The following is an 18,706-nucleotide window of genomic DNA, read 5'->3' on the forward strand; positions in this document are numbered from 1 at the left end:
CGGGACAGACATAGAAATTGTGTTGATGTGTCAGGTCTTGGTACCCTGGGGTCCTACACCCTATTCCTTGGGTTGGGCGTGGGTACTTGGGGTCCCCTCTTAAGCCCCAGTTTGTCCCAAACAACTTACAAACATCGAAGCACAGATCGGGGGATCATGACTTAGGGTGTCCTTCTTGTTCTGTAGACTTGATAATGTCTCCAGTCTCGGACTTGATGATGATCCAGTCAAGTCTCCTTGGGAAGTGGGGACTTCTGACCACTGCTGTCACCATTAGTTTCAGGGTTAAAGCCTGGAGAACTAGAAGCGGCCACATGTCGGGTAATTTTTACTGTCAGAGGGTCAGTCGGATGGGCTCGAATTGTCCATGTAGGCTCTTGATCTCTAGGAGCGGCCTTGACCTGAGTGTGATGGATCTATGCTGCTATCCCGTCAACTTTGATCTCCGTGGGAGTTGCTAGGATGACTGTGTGAGGTCCTTTCCAATGCGGCTCTAAGGTTTCTTTTGATGCCTTTTGATCAGTACCAAGTCTCCAGGTTGGAAGTTGTGGGACTCTGGGGGAGGCTTGTAGTACACCACCTGTAAGTTCTGAAGTAAGGCTTCTTGGACCTGAAACAAAGCTTGCAGGGAGGAAAGAAAGTTTTTATCTTTTGCTCAGCTAACAGATCAGCTCGCAAGTTGGGAAGAATCGGGGGAGGCCTCCCAAATAGAATTTCAAACGGGGTCATGCCTAGTCTATAGGGAGTGTTCCTGACCTTGAACAGAACGAAGGGGAGGAGAGTCACCCAGTCACTGCCAGTTTCTAGGGTTAATTTGGTTAAAGTCTCCTTAATGGTCCAATTCATCCTTTCTACTTGACCTGAGCTTTGGGGATGATATGCACAGTGTAGCTTCCAATTAGTCCCCAATATATAATTCAGCCCTTGTGTTACCTGAGAGATGAAAGCTGGTCCGTTGTCTGACCCAATAAAAGCAGGAAGGCCATACCTTGGAATAATGTCTTCCAGGAATTTCTTGGCAACTACTACAGCAGTTTCTCTTTTGGTTGGAAGGGCTTCTACCCATCCAGAAAAGGTATCTACAAATACTAGCAAATACTTGTAACTATATTTTCCTGGTTTGACCTCGGTAAAGTCTACTTCTCAATAGGCTCCAGGTCTTGTACTTCTTTCTCAGACCCCCCTTTTCGGTTGTTCCTCCCTTTGCGTTGACCAACTGGCAAACTTTACACCGAGAGACTACCTGATTGACTAATAATCAGAGGCCATGGACCCAGAGATGGGAGCTCCAGAGCAGTTCTGTCATTTTACGCTCTCCCAGGTGTGTGACCTGATGAATGTGTGAGACTAGTTGGGCAGCTAGGAGGGAGGGTAGAATGTAGTCCCCTCTTGGGTCCCAATACCATTGTCCATCTTTATGAGCATAATGTGGTCCCTGCTTCTGGATCTCAGACAGATCTTTCTGAGTGTACTCTGGTACTTCCGGTAAGGTGGGAGAAATAGCAGTTGGTTGGGGGGGGTTAGCTGCTACCAGGGTCTTGGGTGCCTCTGCTAGGGCGGCTTCCTTGGCTGCCAAGTCTGCTTTATTGGCTGCCAAGTCTGCTTTATTATTTCTTTGTGCCACTTGCCCTTCACCTTTTTGGTGCCCAGGACAATGTATGATAGCAATCGCCTGGGGAAGCCAAATGGCCTGTAGCAAGTCTAGGATCTCTTGCTTGTTTTTGATAGTTTTTCCTTCAGCTGTTAATAGTCCTCTTTCTTTGTAAATGGCCCCGTGTACGTGGGCTGTGGCAAAGACATACCTGCTGTCAGTATATGTGTTTAGCTGCTTACCTTTTGCCAATTGAAGAGCTTTGGTGAGGGCTATCAGTTCTGCTTTCTGAGCTGATGTTCCTGAGGGTAGGGGGGATGCCCATACGACTTTGGTCTCTGTAGTCACTGCTGCCCCTGCGTATCTTACCCCATCTTTGATGAACCTGCTTCCGTCCATGAACCAAGTAGTATCGGGATCCAACAAGGGAACATCTCCCAGATCGGGGTGTGGTCTCTGTAGGTGGCTGAGGATCTCCTTGCACTCGTGCGAGGGTGAATCTAGATTTGGATCTGGTAGCAAGGTGGCTGGATTTAATGCTTTGCTAGCAGCAAAGCGGATATGAGGTGGATTAAGGAGCAGAACTTGATAGTGGGTGACATGCAAATTTGACAGCCTTTGGTCGGAAGGGCATTTTAAAACTCCCTCGATGGCGTGGGGTGTTGTGACCACAAGAGTCTGGACCAGCATCAACTTGTCTGCATCTTTAACAAGTGCAGTGGTGGCTATGATGTGGAGACATGGTGGCCATCCACTGGCCACTGGGTTTAATTTCTTTGATAGATAAGCCACTGGTCTCACCCAGGGGCCCAGCTTCTGGGTGGGAACTCCTTTTGCCACTCTCCTCCGTTCATCTACATACAGGTGGAAGGGCTTGGAGACATCTTGGGAGGGCTAGGGCTGGGGCCTGCAGGAGAGCCTCTCTGATTTTGACAAAAGCTTCTTCCATCTCAGGTGTCCACGCAAAGGATGCCTGTCCTCGGGTGGCTTCATATAAGGGCTTAGGTAGTTCAGCAAAGCCAGGAATCCAGAGGTGGCAGAACCCTGCTGTCCCCAAGAACTCCCTGACAGCCCGTCTACAGTCTGGCCTTGGTAGCTGGAAAATAGTCTCTTTTCTGGCCTGGGATAGCCATCGGCGTCCCCCCTTGAGTTTATATCCCAAGTTGGTGACTTCTTCTAAACAGAGTTGAGCTTATTTAGCAGACGCTCGGTACCCTTGTTTTCCCAGTGTCATAAGTAAATCTTTAGTGGCTGCCTGACATTTTATTTCTGTCCGGGCAGCTATGAGTAAATCATCTACATATTGAAGCAGGCTCACCTCTGGGTGGAAACGCTGGTACTCACTCAGATCTTCATGGAGGGCCTCGTCGAAGATGGTCGGTGAGTTCTTGAATCCCTGAGGCAACCTGGTCCAAGTCAGTTGACCATTCAATCCGTCCTCCGGGTCTCTCCATTCAAAAGCAATCAGCAGTTGATTCAAGGCAGCTAGTGGTAAGCTGAAGAAAGCGTCCTATAGGTCTAGGACAGTGTATACGACCCTGTCAGGTGGCAGAGAGCTCAAAAGGGTGTAAGGGTTGGGGACTGTGGGGTGGATGTCCTCCACCCATTTATTAATTTCTCGCAAGTCCTGTACTGGATGGAAGTCATTTGTCCCTGGTTTCTTAACAGGCAGTAGAGGGGTGTTCCAAGGCGACTGGCACGGGACTAGAATTCCTGCCTGTCGCAGGTGTTGGATATGAAAGGCAATGCCCACCTTTGCTTCTTGGGGGATCGGGTACTGCCGCACATGGACAGGAGTGGCAGTGGCCTTTAGTTGGACCACTATCAGTGCCCGATGCTTTGCCCATCCAATGCCTCCCGTCTCGGTCCATACTTCTGGGATCTCTTTTAGCCACTTATGGAGGAGCTCATAGTTGTCTTTTTCTCTTCTCGGGTTAGGGTAAAGTCTATGTTCATCATTAAGCGATAAGGTAAGAATGCTGACAGGGGCTCCATTCTGGTCATTTACGGAAACCGAGTCACCCTCAAAGTGGATGTGGGCTCCCACCTTGGACAGCAAAGCTCTCCCCAGAAGTGGGTAGGGGCACTCAGGGATAACCATGAATGAGTGGGATACCCATCCCAATTTTAGGTCTGTGGATCTTTGGGTAGTCCATGAATATCGGTTAGATCCTGTGGCTCCTTGTACCCAGGACTGTTTGGGAGAAAGGGGCCCCATGGGGTTCTTAAGAATTGAATGTTCTGCTCCAGTGTCAACCATAAAAGTCACTGGCTTTCCCTCCACATTCAGGGTTACCCAAGGCTTGGGGAGGGGAACCCCCTCCCCCTTCAGTCATCTAAGCCTTCCATCTGGAGGACCTTGGGTTGTTCCCTGGCTTCTCTCTTGGGGCATTCATTTTTCCAATGGCCTCTCTCTTTGCAGTAGGCACACTGGTCTTTTTGCAGTGGGTTCCGGCCCTTGGGGGAGGTTTTGGAATCTCGAGGGCCCCTTTGTTCAGTCAGCCTTTTTAATTCTCGGTTCTGGGCAGGACCTTCTAACGAATTAGCCAACAAAATCTTAGCTAACCCATGGGTCTGTCTCTCTTCTGGGGTGTCTCGGTTATTGAACACTTTCTCAGCCACTGCCAAAGTTCGGCTACCCTTTTTCCCTCAAAACCTTCTGATCTTTGTAACTTCCGTCTGATGTCTGGGGCCGATTGATTGACAAAGGCCAAACTTACCGCAGACCGGTTTTGAGCAGCTTCTGGGTCCAGGGGAGTATAGGTCCTGTAGGCTTCCAGCAGTCTCTCAAGGAAAGCTCCAGGAGGTTCTGTGGGCTCCTGTTTCACCTGACTTACTTTAGACAAATTGGTGGGACTGCGTGCTGCCGCCCGGAGACCCCCCATCATAATCTGGCAGTAGACAGCCTCTCCTTACCTTCGTCCGTATTGAAGTCCCAGCCAGGCCTACTCGAGGGGAACCTGATGTTTATAATATCTAAATCCGTGGTTGGTCTCCCATCAACCCCTGGGACTAGTTTCCGGGCTTCAGTCAGGACTCTCTCTCTTTCTTCAGTGGTGAAGAGAACCTGTAAAAGCTGATGGCAGTCATCCCAGGTGGGCTGGTGGGTAAAAAGGACTGAATCTAACAAGTCTATAATTTTACTGGGTTTCTCAGAGAAGGGAGATTCTGCATTTTGCAATTATATAAGTCACTGGTAGAGAAAGGCCAGTGAACTAAGAACTGTTGGCCATCGGGGCCCAGTGGGCCTGCCGCCTGCAAAGGTAGGGCCACCGTGCCTGGGGTGTTCTCGGGAGTTCATCGGTCTCGAGAGCGAGTATGGGGAGGACTAATCAACATGGGTGGGTCCTCCGGGTCAGGTTCCTCTTCCATAGGTGAAGGTTCAGGAGGATTGGGAAGAGGAGCGGATTCATATGACGGCAGATGGGGAAAGGATGGATCTTCCAAAAGGGGGTCTGACGGGGGGAGGACAGGATAAAGAGATGGGGCTGAAGGAACCCGAGGGATTGGGATTCGACTTGCGGGGTGCCTTAGAGGAGCATGGAGCTTTTGAGGAAGCAGTGGCCACGAGGGTCGCCTTTAAAGGCCGAAGAAGGGGAGCCAGCCATTTAGGTCGACTTTCCACTAGAGTCTGCGAAATGGTGATATAAGGAACCTGGTCGGGGTGCCCAGGACGACTATATACAAGGCCCTTGACTCTGAAAATGGTGGGGAGGTCAAATGTGCCCTCCTCAGGCCACCCTACTCCGAACTTAGGCCATTCATTCCTCCAAAAGATAGAAAGTTTACCCTTTTTGACAGCAAAACCAAGATTTTTAGCCTGGGTTCGAAAGTCACTGAAGTGAGATATGAAGATAGACAGGGGAGTAGAGGGAGTAGAGTGCGACTGGCCCATGCCGAAGAGAAACAAGAAGACAAGACAGACAAATATGAGTATACAAACAGAGAACATGATGTAAGGACGCCTCTTTCCAAAAAGAAACCAGATGAAGAGGGATGGCCTCTCCTGTAAAAAGGGCTCCATCACACTCTCCAAAAAGAAACAGAAACCAGGTGTGGGAGGACGGCCTCTCCCATAAAAGGGCTCCATCAGGGAGCGACCTCCCTTCTCCCACCAGACTGAAAAATAAAGTCCAAAAAACAGAAGTGAGCAAGGGACGTCTCTGTGCTCACCAAGATGCAGGGAAAAATAGTGCCTCCACCTAGTCTCTGGACCACCAGATCAGGTTTCCGCTGACAAACGGCACAAATGCAAGGACACACGGCACGTAAACAGGCAATCAAACACTGCAGTCACACTCACACTTACCTGCACGCTCCACACAGTCGCCAGTTATGAGAGCACAATCCCGGACGAGCCCCCGAATGTTGGGTCCGTGTAATCGACATCCAAATAACCCCAAATGTTGGGTCCATGTAATCGACCTCCAAATAACCGGGAGACGCGTGGATGCAAAAGCAAGAGCTTTTATTGGGTAGCCAGCATGCTGGGGTCTCACACGCGCAGGTGGAGACCCCAAAGTACAAGTTCATTCTTCTTTTATACACAGGAATGAGGCCGTGCGCAGAGCGGGCTGTGCGCAAAATGGGCTGTGCGTAAAACGGTCATGCGCAGAGCGGGTCGTGCGCAGAGCGGGCCGTGCACAAAGCGGGCCATGCACAAAACAGGCAGTGCACAGAGCATGCTGTGCGCAGAGCATGCCATGTGTAAAGCGGGCTGTGCGCAGAGTGGGCTGTGCACGAAATGGGCCATGCGCAGAGCGGGCGTGACCTGTTTCTCACAAAATGAAGTCATTAAAAAAAATGGAGTAGCTTATGCCCAGACTCTTTAGTCAGGACTCTTCAGTGTTAGGTACATTCACATTGTGCATCCAGTCTCTAAAACTCTTTTCATCCTGCAAAACTGAAACTCTACCATAACCAGCAACTCTCTCCATTGCCCTTTACCCCTGCCCCTGTCAGTCATCATTCTACTTTCTCTTTCTATGAATTTGGCGACCTTAGGTAGGTACCTCATGTAAGTGACAACATACACTATTTGTCTTTTTGTGACTGGCTTTCAAGATTTATGCTTGTTGGAGCATATGTCAGTTAAGGCTGAATAATATTCCATTGTAAGTATTTACCATATTTTCCTTATCCATTCATCCATTAATGAACACTTAGGTTCCTTCAACCTTTTGGCTCTTGTGAAAATGCTGCATTGAACATGCGTGTGCAAATCTCTCTTCAAGACTCTTAAGTTTTTTAGGGGTATATACTCTGAAGTAGAATTGCTGAATTATTTGGCAGTTCTATTAACTTTTTAAAGAATGACTATAGTATTTTACATGGCAACTGCACCATTTTACATTCCTACAAACAGTACATAATAATTCCCATATCTACATCCACACCAAAACTTGTTATTTTCTGCTTTTGGGTTCTTTATAATTGGTGTGAAGTGGTATCTCATTGTGGTTTTGATTTGCATTTCCTTACTGACTGACAATGGGGAGCATCTTTTTATGTGTTTTTGGCCATTTGTATATGTTTTTTAGAAAAATGTCAGTTGAATTCCTTTGCCCATTGTTGGATAGAGTGGTTGTTTTTGTTGTTGCATGTTAGAAGTTCTCTATATATATTCTGGATATTAATCTCTTAACAGAGATGTGGTTTGCAAATATTTTCTCTCATTCAGTGGGTTGCCTTTTTACTGTTGATTGTGTTCTTTGAAGCTCAGATGTTTTTAATTTTGATCAATTTGTCTTTTTTCTTTTATTCTTGTGACTTTAGTGGCATATCCAAGAAATTACTGCCAATTCCAAAATCATGAAGCTTTTCCCCAAGTTTTCTTCTGTGAGTTTTATAATTTTAGTTATGGTTGGATTTTTGATCCATTTTTAACTGATTTTTATGTATCGTATTAAGGAAGGATCCAGCTCCATTCTTTTGCATGTCAGTATCCAGTTTTCTGCAGCACCATTTGTTGAAAGGACTATCCTTTCCCCATTGAATGGTTTTGGCATCCTTGTCGAAAACTATTTAACCATCTGGGTCTCTCTTTCATTGGTCTGTATGTCTGTTTTTATACCAGTACTGCACTGTTGTGATGACTGTGGCTTTGTCATAACTTTTTAAATTGGCATGTGTGAGTCTCGCAACTTTATTCTTTTCAATATTGTTTTGTCTATGCAGGGTCCCTTGGGATTCCATATGAATTGATTTTTTTCTACTTTTATAAAAAATGCCATTGGGATTTTGACAGGGATTGCATTGAATTTATAGATCACTTTGGGTATTATAGACATCTTAACATTATTAAGTCTTCCAATCCATGAACATGAGATATCTTTTTGTTTATTTATGCCTTCTTTAATTTCTTTCAGCAGTGTTCTGTAGTTTTCATTGTACACGTCTTTCCTTTGTTAATTCCTAATTTTTTTGATGCTATTATAAAGGGGATTGTTTTCCTGATTTCTTTCTTGGATTATTTATTGTTAGTATATAGAAATCCAACTGTTGATTTTGTAGTCTGTTAATTTGCTGGATTCATTTATTATTTCTAACAGGGTTTGTTTTTGTGGAATCCTTAGGCTTTCTACATAGAAGATCATATCATCTGCAAACAGATAAAATTTTGCCTCGTCCTTTCCAATTTGGATGCCTTTTATTTCTTTTTCTTGCCTAACTGGTTAGATCTTCCAGTACTATAATGAATAGAAGTAACAAAAGTGAGCTTCTTTGTCCTGTTCCTGATCTTAAAGGAAGTTTTTGGTCTTTCACCATTGAGTATGATGTTTCCTGTGGGTTTGTCATAAATGGTTTTTATTATGTTGAGATGGTTTCCTTCTATTTCTAGATTTTGAGTTTTTATCATGTCAAATGCTTTTTTCAGCATCAGGTGAAATTATTGTGCTTTTTCCCCCCTGCATTCTGTTAATGTGTATTACATTGATTGATTTTGATATGTTGAACTATTTTTGAATTCAGGAAAAATCAATTGATTATAGTGTATAATCCCTCTAGTATGCTGCTGAATTCAGTTTGCTAGTATTTTGTTGAGAAAATGCCATTGGAATCTTGATAGGGATTGCATTGAATCTATAGATGGATTTTGGTAGTTTTGACATTTTAACAATATTCTTTCACATCTTGAACCTGGACTATTTTTCCATTTGTGTTTTTTTTTGCATACTTTTTTTTTATTAAGGTATAATTGATATCCTCTCTTATGAAGGTTTCACATGAAAAAACAATGTGGTTACTACATTTACCCATATTATCAAGTCCCCACCCATACCCCAATGCAGCCACTGTCCATCATTTTCCATTTGTTTTTGTCTTTGATTTTGTACATCAGTGTCTTGTAGCTTTCATAGTAGAGCTCTTTTACCTCCCCGTTGTTTATTCCTAAGTATTTTATTATTTTTGATACTATTGTAAGTTGGATTGTTTATTTCTTTTTCAGATAATCTATTGTTAGTGTATAGAAGCACTACTGATTTTTGTATGTTAATTTTGTATCCTGCAACTTTACTGAATTCATTGAGTCGATCTAATAGTTTTTTTGTTGGGAGTCTTAGGATTTTCTCTACAGGAAATCATGTCATCTGCAAATAGAGATAGTTTTACTTCTTTATTTCTGATTTGGACGCCTTTTATTTTTCTTGCCTGATTGCTCTGGTTAGTACTTCTACTATGTTGAATAGGGGTGGTGAGAGTGGTCATCCTTGTCCTGATCTTAGAGGAAAAGCTTTCACCCTTTCACCATTGAGTATGATGTTACTTGTGGACTTACTATAAATGGCCTTTATATATTGAGGAACATTCCTTCTATACCTAATTTAAGATTTTTTGTCATGAGCTGACATTGAATTTTGTCATGTGCTTTTTCTGTGTCTATTGAGATGTGCATGTGACACTATTCTTTCATTCTTTTTATTGTGCTGTATCACATTGATTTTGGGATATGGAACCATCCTTGCATCCCTGGTATAAATCCTGCTTGATTATGGAAAATGATTCTTTTTTTTTTATATTGAAGGGTAGTTGACAACAGTATTACATTACATTAGTTTCAGGTGTACAACACAGTGATTCAACATTTATATACATGATAATTCTAGGTACCAGCTATCACCATACCAAGTTGTTACAATATTTTGACTATATTCCTTATGCTATACATTACATCCTGGTTACTTATTTACTTTACAATTGGAAGTGTGTTTATATATATATACTTTGTGAGGGCATCTCTCATATTTATTGATCAAATAGTTGTTAACAACAATAAATTTCTGTATAGGGGAGTCAATACTCAATGCACAATCATTAATCCACCCCAAGCCTAATTTTCGTCAGTCTCCAATCTTCTGATGCATAACGAACAAATTCTTACATGGAGTACAAATTCTTACATAGTGAATAAGTTACATGGTGAACAGTGCAAGGGCAGTCATCACAGAAGCTTTCGGTTTTGTTCATGCATTATGAACTATACACAGTTCAAATATGAATATTCATTTGATTTTTAAAATTGATTTATATGTGGATACCACATTTCTCTATTATTATTATTTTTAATAAAATGCTGAAGTGTTAGGTAGATACGAGATAAAGGTAGAAAACAGAGTTTAGTGTTGTAAGAGAGCAAATGTAGATGATCAGGTGTGTGCCTGTAGACTATGTGTTAATCCGAGCTAGATGAGGGCAATAAACATCCATGTATGCAGAAGATTTCTCTCAGAACATGAGGGGGGAGGTTCTAAGCCTCACCTCTGCTGCTCCCCATTTTCTCACCAGATGGCCCCCTGCGACTGTGCCTGTCTTAGGTTGTTCCTCCCTTGAGGAATCTTACCTGTCTCTGGCTAACCAGTCATCTTCCGGGGCCATACAGGGAAATGTTAAGTTGGTAAGTGAGAGAGAAGCCTTATTGTTTGAAAAGGTTAGCTTTTTACTTCTTTGCATATTTATGCCCTGTGGCTTCTATGCCCAGCATTTGTCTTGAGGTGTCTTTACCACTTGGAAGAATTATGATACTCGTTAAATTCGACATGTGGCACGAGTTCTATTTAAAGGTTGTGATTAGGTAGGAAGAATAAAAGCTATAGAAGTAGCAGGCAGAAGAAAACCTGGGAAGATTGATTATTTCTTTGACATATCTTCTTGTAGAGTAACTTCAGCATGGATAGGTTTTAAACTACTAATTAAATTGTGCACACACATTAACATAATAGGAATATAGTTACCTAACCAAAGCATACCTGTAATTACTAGCCATCTCCAGTGAAACCAAGAAAACCAGTTAGGCACCTTAGGCATTTGTGAAAACTTATCTATGATATGGTGGATATTGTCCGACTGAACTTAAACAGTCTGAGAGAATTCAGATAAACTAGAACAACCCATTCCTGGGGACTGTTCATATCCCATATTTTCTTTTAACAATAAATAGTCTGTGGTTGTAAGATTTTGGAGTGCTACAATTTGCACTTCTCCTAATTCTTGGTTGAGTTCCAACAGTGTAGATCCAGTCCAATTTTTTGTTTTACTGTATGCACAGGCCAGCTTAGATATCTCCTTCATCATTCCCATGGCAAGTCCAGGAGCTGGTGGGATGAGTGCATCTACACCTGTGGCAGTGTGTAGATCTTTGTTGGAGTTTTTTTTTTTTTTTTTGCTGATCATCTTCTGTCATGAGTCTTCCCGAGAGTGCTGATGTTGGAAGTTCTTTTTCATATCGTATCTTAGTTCATTTTCAGGGTAGCCAAATTAGGCTTTGATCCTCTGTATAAACACAAACAGACCCTTTGCCTACACTTTTATATGTCCTTTATATCATTGTGTAGAACTCATTAGAGGTCACCACATAGGAACTGCTTTTTTTTTTTTTTTAATCATTAATCTACACTTACATGACGAATACTTTGTTTACTAGGCTCTCCCCTATACCAGGTTCCCCCTATATACTCCTTTACAGTCACTGTCCATCAGCGTAGCAAACTGTTGTAGAATCACTACTTGTCTTCTCTGTGTTGTACAGTCCTCCCCTTTCTCCCACCCCGCTATGGATGCTAATCTTAATACCCCTCTTTTTCTGCCCGCCCTTATCCCTCCCTACCCACCCATCCTCCCCAGTCCCCTTCCCTTTGGTACCTGTTAGTCCATTCTTGAGTTCTGTGATTCTGTTGCTGTTTTGTTCCTTCAGTTTTTCCTTTGTTCTTATATTCCACAGATGAGTGAAATCATTTGGTATTTCTCTTTCTCTGCTTGGCTTGTTTCACTGAGCATAATACCCTCCAGCTCCATCCATGTTGCTGCAAATGGTTGGATTTGCCCTTTTCTTATGGCTGAGTAGTATTCCATTGTGTATATGTACCACATCTTCTTTATCCATTCATCTATCGATGGACATTTAGGTTGCTTCCAATTCTTGGCTATGGAAAATGATTCTTTTAATGTGCTACTGAATTCAGTTTCCTAGTATTTTGGGAATTTTTGCATCTATATTCATCCAGGAATATTGGTCTGTAGTTTTGGTTTTCTTTTTCTCAGATAGTTTTCTTTCCTGGCTTTGGTTAGGGTAATGCTGGCTTTGTAAAATGAGTTTAGGAGTGTTCCCCCCATCTTCAATTTTTTGGAAGACTGAGGATTGGCATTAATTCTTCTTTAAATGTTCGGTAAAACTCACTAATGAAGCCATCTGGTTCTGGAGTTTTCTTTGTTGGGAAATTTTTGATTGCTGATTCCATCTCCTTTCTAGTAATTGATTTATTCAGACTTTCTGTTTCTTCAAATTTTAGTTTGTGTGTTTCTAAATATTTTTCCATTCTAGGTTGTGAAGTTTGTTGGTGAACAGTTGTTTTTAGCAGCCTCTTATGATCTCTTGTGTTTCTGTAGTGTCAGTTGTAATGTTATCTTTCACACTTATATTTGTGCTGATTTGGCTCCTTTCCCTTTTTCCCTTGGTTAGTCTAGCTAAGGGTTTGTTAATTTTGTTTCTTTTCAAAGGACCAACCTTTAGTTTGGTTAATTTTTTTTCTACTGTTTTCCTGTTCTCTGTTTCATTTATTTCTGCTCTAATCTTTATGATCTAAACTTTGGGTTCAGTTTATAATTTTTCTATTTCCTTTAGGCGTAGAGTTGGCTTGTTTATTTGCAATCTTTCTTCTTAATGTAGGTATTGCTATAAACTTTCCTCTTAGAACTGCTTTTGCTGCATCCCATAAGTTTTGGTATGTTGTGTTTCCATTTATGTTTGTCTCAAGATTTTTTGTTTCCTTTTAATATCTTCTTTGATCCATCAGTTGTTCAGGAGGGATGTTTTTTGTTACTGATCCAGTCTTACTAGTTATGGGTCTATTCAGATTTTCTGATTATCTGGGATTCAGTCCTGGTAGGTTTTATGTTTCTAGAAATTTGTACATTTTATCTGGGTTATCCAGTTTGTTGGCATACAGTTATTCATGTCTTTTATCTCTGTGGAATTGGTAGTAAATGGCCCCACTTTTATTTTTAATTCTGAATCTTTTTTTTTCTTAGTCTATCTAATGGTTTAATTTTGTTAATCTATTTGAAGAACTGATTTTTCATTTACTGACTTTTCTCTAATGTTTGAATTCCCTATCTCTGCTCTGATGCTTAATTCCTTCTGCTAGCTTTGGCTTCAGTTTGTTCTTTTTCTAATTTTCTAAGTTCTGAAGCTAGGTTGTTGACTTGAGATCTTTCTTCTTTTCTAATGGAAGTCTTTATAGCTATACATTTTACTCTTAACCATGCTTTTGCTGTGTCAAATAAGTTTTGATATGTTGTTTTCATTTTCATCTCTTTCATTCATATTTTCTGATTTTTCTTGTGATTTCTTCCTTGACCTATTGGTTGTTTGAGTATGTTGTTTAATTACCACAATTTGTGAATTTTCCAGTTTTTCTTTTGTTAGTGTTTTCTAACTTTATCCTGTTGTGGTCAGAGAAGATACTTTGTAGGATCTCTCTTTTTTAGTGTAGACTTTTTATTTTTTAGAACAATCTTAGGTTCACAGTAAAATTATGCATAAGGGTCAGATTTCCCATATGCTCCATTTTAATATCTTTTGAGGTTTTTAATTTATGGCCTAACACGTGGTCTATCCTGGAGAGTGTCCCATGTGCACTACTTGATGTTGGTGTTGGGTAGATGTTCTGCATATGTCTGTCTAGTTGATTTATTGTGTTCTTCAGTTCCTCTTTCCTTCTGTCTGGTCATTTTACCCATTGAGAATAGCCTATTGAAGTCTCTGTTATTGGATAACTGTTTATTTCTCCCTTCAGTTCTGTTAATTATTGCTTCAAATATTTTGGAGGTTATGTACAACAGTATAATTATGAAAACCAGACAGCTAACACTGATAATCTACAGACTTTATCCAGCTTTCATCAGCTCTCCCACTAATGTCCTAGTGTCTGGAGCAGGATCTAGTCCAGGATCATATGCTGTACTTAAGTCACTGTATGTTCTTCATCTCTGTTAATCTGGAACAGTTCCGGATCTTTGCCTTTCATGACCTTGATGCTTTTTAAGAGTGCTGGCCAGTTAGTTTGCAAAATGTCCCTCAGTAGAATACCAGAGGGTGATGTGTACTTCCTAGCATATCATATCATCAGGCACATGACTTTGATATGTCTCAGGACTATTGACTACTTGATTCAGGAAGTGTCTGCCTGGTTGCTCCATTGTTAATACTATTTCCCCTTTCTAAATTTATGAGTATCCTGTGGGGAGATACTTTGAGACTATGTAAATATCCTACTCCTCACCTGTTAATTTTATCATCATTAGAAGTCTTGGCCTGAAACAATTATTGTTGTGCTTATCAAATGGTGATTTTATACTTTTCTTATTTTTTTCTGTAATTATTAATTGGAATTGTAAGGAAGAATTTTTCCTTTCTCCATTTATTTATTATTTAAATCACATGAACTCATCAATGTTTTATTCTTAGAGTTGCAATCAATTGCTACAATTATTTATTTTGTTGCTCAAATTGTTCCTGATTTGGCCCTTGGAAGCCCCTTCAAGTTGATTTTCAGGTCCTTACAACATGTCCCTATTATTTTTTGAGCTTTTCCTTTCTGGCACCATAGAATGTTCCATATACATTTTTAGGTAGTGTTTGTTTAGTGTGTGGCATGCATTTTGAATTATTTTTTGCTTTTCTTAGGTATGAAGATACATGGGCTGCACTTCACAGAAGAGCCAAGGAATGTGCAAGTGCTGGAGAGGTAAAGAATTGACTAATCTTATACTTGTGGGAAAAATGTCTTTTTGTAATGTTCAACACTAGTTTTTAAGAAATTTAATTAGTAGTTGCATTAAAATGTTTTGCAGAAAATCTGTAATTAATTTAGTAGTTGATTATGAAACTCCCTAAATCACATTTCCATAATTTCTCAGTTAAGTAATTTAGCTTAGGTAGGCTTATAGAATTTGTGGCTTCCATTTTCAAGTCACAAGTAAATATTTGGTTCATTTAGGTATAATGCTTTGAATCTGAGTCTGATGCCTTTGTAGTATATGTAAATTGTAAGGTGTACTTTCTTTCTACCCACTGTTTAAGAATTCCTTATTATTTGGGCAGAATCTTAATGTTAGTCAGCCTACCTAAAAACATTAACTTGTTTAGCAAATAAATGTAAACATTTCAGGTGTCATCCTCACTTCACTTAGGAGAACAAACTGTTTTCTTCTATGTATAAAATGTATAGTGAATAAAAGTGACTTGTAATTGAAATTATTCGGCTCATGTACTTAAAGCTTATTAGCCAGTATCAATACTGACTGCTACTGATGTCAAACTTTTTTCTAAAAGTACTTCTGTGGTTCTGACTTTTAATTAATTTTAATTAGGCTTTCTTTGCCATTACCTAAATTAGTGAAACTAATAATTTTATAGAACAAAGTCATATATATGATGAAATTTAGACATTAATGTTTCTCTTAGAAATTACTGAAAAGGGGTGAATGTAGATTTCTGTCACTAAGACAGACTAGATACTTTGAAAAGCCTTGTAGTGATGAAACACTTAGGTGTTCGATAGAGCTTTTTTTTTAAGACATTCTTAATGTATTAGGCTCACAAAAATTAATATAGGTCTTAAAGGGTTAAAAAAATGAACAAGGAAATGAAATCAGAGTGGATGAAAAAAAGCATGGAAGCTGGTGTCAAATACTAAAACAAAAGCTTGTGGGGCTAGACTGTCTACAGGGGACTCAGTCAGAGACACATGCATGAAGCTCTTGGGTCTTTGAAGTGGCTACATCTCTGTGAAAGGGTAAGATAGAGAAAAAAGAAGAAAGGAAAGCTACCTATTGGCAGAGGTGACAGTGGGAGACCTGTCTTCATACAACTTGGAATAAATACAGTCACCTTTTTGAATTTATTCATGACCTTGGCCTCACTGAGTGCAGGGCTCTGACTTCTACGTGCTGCGTGGCTGATGAGCCACTGAGTGAAGAAATGACAGGGCTGCAGGCGACAGGTTCTTGGATACCCAACAGAGACACAAATTCTAAATGGATGGAATTAATGTAAACCTACGCTCAAGATTCATACAGATTAATTCTGCACTACCTCCTCCAAAAATAATTAGCAAACACACAAAATACATATTTCCAAACTTTTGAGAGTCACCACACCCAAGAGAAAGATTTAGACCCACAAAGCTTTAGACCACACTGTTGGATGTAGACTATTGAATAGGTGTATACAGTCTTCTAAAGAGGTAAAATAATACAGATTAAAAAATGAGTAAGGAATAAGACTCAAACATGACTTTAAATCATCTTTAAAATTAGAAACCCAAAGGATGTACTTAACAGCCAGTGTGTGTGTGTATGCCTAACAGAATGTAGTGAAGTGGAAGAGAAAGTTAGTTACCAAAAAAGGGATGTTTGAGTTAAGAAAATGGAAAATATGAAAGAGGAAGTCACAGATTAGTTATAGAAGGCCTTTAGGTTGAAACAAGCAAGATTACCAACATTGGACCAATTTTGCTATGTAAAATTAGTTTCATATGGGTCAGCTTAATATATCTCATAAACATTCTAGAGAGAAAGAATGAGGGAAAGAAAATGTAGGAAAAGATAAGTGGCTGAGAATTTTCCAGAAATGAGATATGTAAATACTTAGATCCAAAAACTACCATAAGCAAGAGAAATTATTGTCTATACCTAGACATCTCATATTGAAACTACAGAACACCAAAGGCAAGAAGATCTCAAAGCAACCTAAGATTTAAAGTTAGATATGGAGGGCAGAATTTCAAGGGTAACCACTGAAGAATGGTTTAGAAGTAGAAGAAATGGTTTCTTCAGTAGAACAAGAAACTAGAATAATGAGAAGTGATTCAGTCAGTCCAAAAGATGGCAATAAACAGGAAGGAAAAGTAGAAAAATGTGAAAATAATAGTAAAAAAAAAAAATCCATCAGCAATTGCAATAATCATAAATGGACTGATCTTACCTGTTAAAAGCATATATTGAGAAAACTTGAAAAATATCTTGCTACAAGCTACCTATAAAAGACACACCCAGAACTTTTAGGGCACAGATAGATTCACTGTTATTGATGGAAAAAGATGTATTAGATGAGTACTAACCGAAAGGAAGCTGGTGTAGTTGTGTTACTATCAGTCAAGTAGGCTTTACAAGGAAAAAGGAAAACAGTATTAGGAAGAAGAGGGTTACTCTATAATGGTAAGACACTCTTCCTTAAGGGAAAAAGTCTCAACTGTGTGTGCTTAATAAAAGCTTCAGAATATGTAAAGGACAAGTAAAATCACAAGGAAAAAGTAGGTAAGTCCATAATCAAAATGGGGTATTTTAATACATTTCCTCTTAATTGATAGGGGAAAAAAACAGGTAAAAAAAGTTTGGATGTAGGAGATTTTATTAATGTCATTAACAAACTTGACCAGAGGGACAAATACAGAATACCACCCCAACAAATATATAATACAGATTATTTAAAGAATACTTGGAACACATAAAAATTGACCATGTACCTGGTCCACAAAGCAATTCTTATGTTTTAGATAAATGAAATCATGCAGAATATTATCCCAGTGCAATTTATGGTTCAAAGAAGGACGGAGTACTGACAGTTTTTAAATAGAACTGAATGATAATTACTCTATGTAAACTATAAATTTCCTAAAGTTTACTTGGAAGTTTCATAGAGAAAAAAGAAAGACTAAAAGTGATAATCTAAGAATTTGGGGAGAAAACAGAATAAGAATGAAAGAGAAATTCTTGAAGGAAGAATGAAAGAAATAGTAAAGATAAGAGAAGTAAATGACATAGAATATAAAAATACAGAGAAGCTAAACAAAGCCAAAATCTCTTAGAAAAGACTAATGAAACAGAAATCTCTGGTGATATTGAACAAGAAAAAGGAAAGCACAAATAATTTTAAGAATTAAAGGGAATATAACTTGCAATTATAGCAGAGGGTAAAAAGAGTTTATGAGCAAGTGATAAATTTGAAAACTTAGAAGAAATGGCAAAATCTTACGAGTTTTTATGAAAACATATTCTAGAAGGAATTTAAATCCTCAGCAGTATTATAGCCACTAAAGAAGTTACTAATTAAAAAATTTTTCCACTAAGAAAACACCAGGTCTGTGGAGTTATATATGACAGTTCTATGAAACTTTGTAGGCAATCTACCATTTAAATGTTAGGCAAACTCTTGAAGTGAATGAAGAAAAGAGGAAACCGTACCCAGCTCATTTTGAGACCAGAATAACCTTGATTCTGAAATCCTACAAGGCAAGTAAGAGAAAGTGAAATTGGAGTCCAGCTATATACATGGATACAGACAGAAACACCATAAATACAATAAAGGTATCATCTCTCACTTAACTTCAGTAATCTATTTCTGAAAATTGATGTTGTATGAAAAGTGACCAGGAATCTATTTCCCACGTTCTAAATTGGAAGAGTTTCAATGTGTTAACATGTCAACCCAAAACCCTCAACTAACTTCCTTAAATATACTTAAAACCAACAGAACATCTCTACGTGGGTAACAATCTGTTAAGATGTAAAGTGTTTAAAACATAGTTTTCCAATCACAAAAGGTTTGATGTAATT

The 18,706-nt window shown here is 39.7% G+C and overlaps 1 protein-coding gene across 4 annotated transcripts in view; it reads left to right on the forward strand.

Annotated features, from left to right (window-relative positions):
• Positions 1-18,706, forward strand: part of DTNBP1 (dystrobrevin binding protein 1) — a 156,652-nt gene that overhangs the window by 14,221 nt on the left and 123,725 nt on the right. For all 4 annotated transcript variants that reach the window (XM_036890614.2, XM_057493639.1, XM_057493637.1 and 1 more), the window contains one exon: positions 14,775-14,835. In XM_036890614.2, the coding sequence (XP_036746509.1) occupies positions 14,775-14,835 (61 nt within the window). The remainder of the gene's footprint in view (positions 1-14,774; positions 14,836-18,706) is intronic.

Source organism: Manis pentadactyla, chromosome 16 (assembly GCF_030020395.1).
Source record: "Manis pentadactyla isolate mManPen7 chromosome 16, mManPen7.hap1, whole genome shotgun sequence".
NCBI classification, from domain to species: domain Eukaryota; kingdom Metazoa; phylum Chordata; class Mammalia; order Pholidota; family Manidae; genus Manis; species Manis pentadactyla.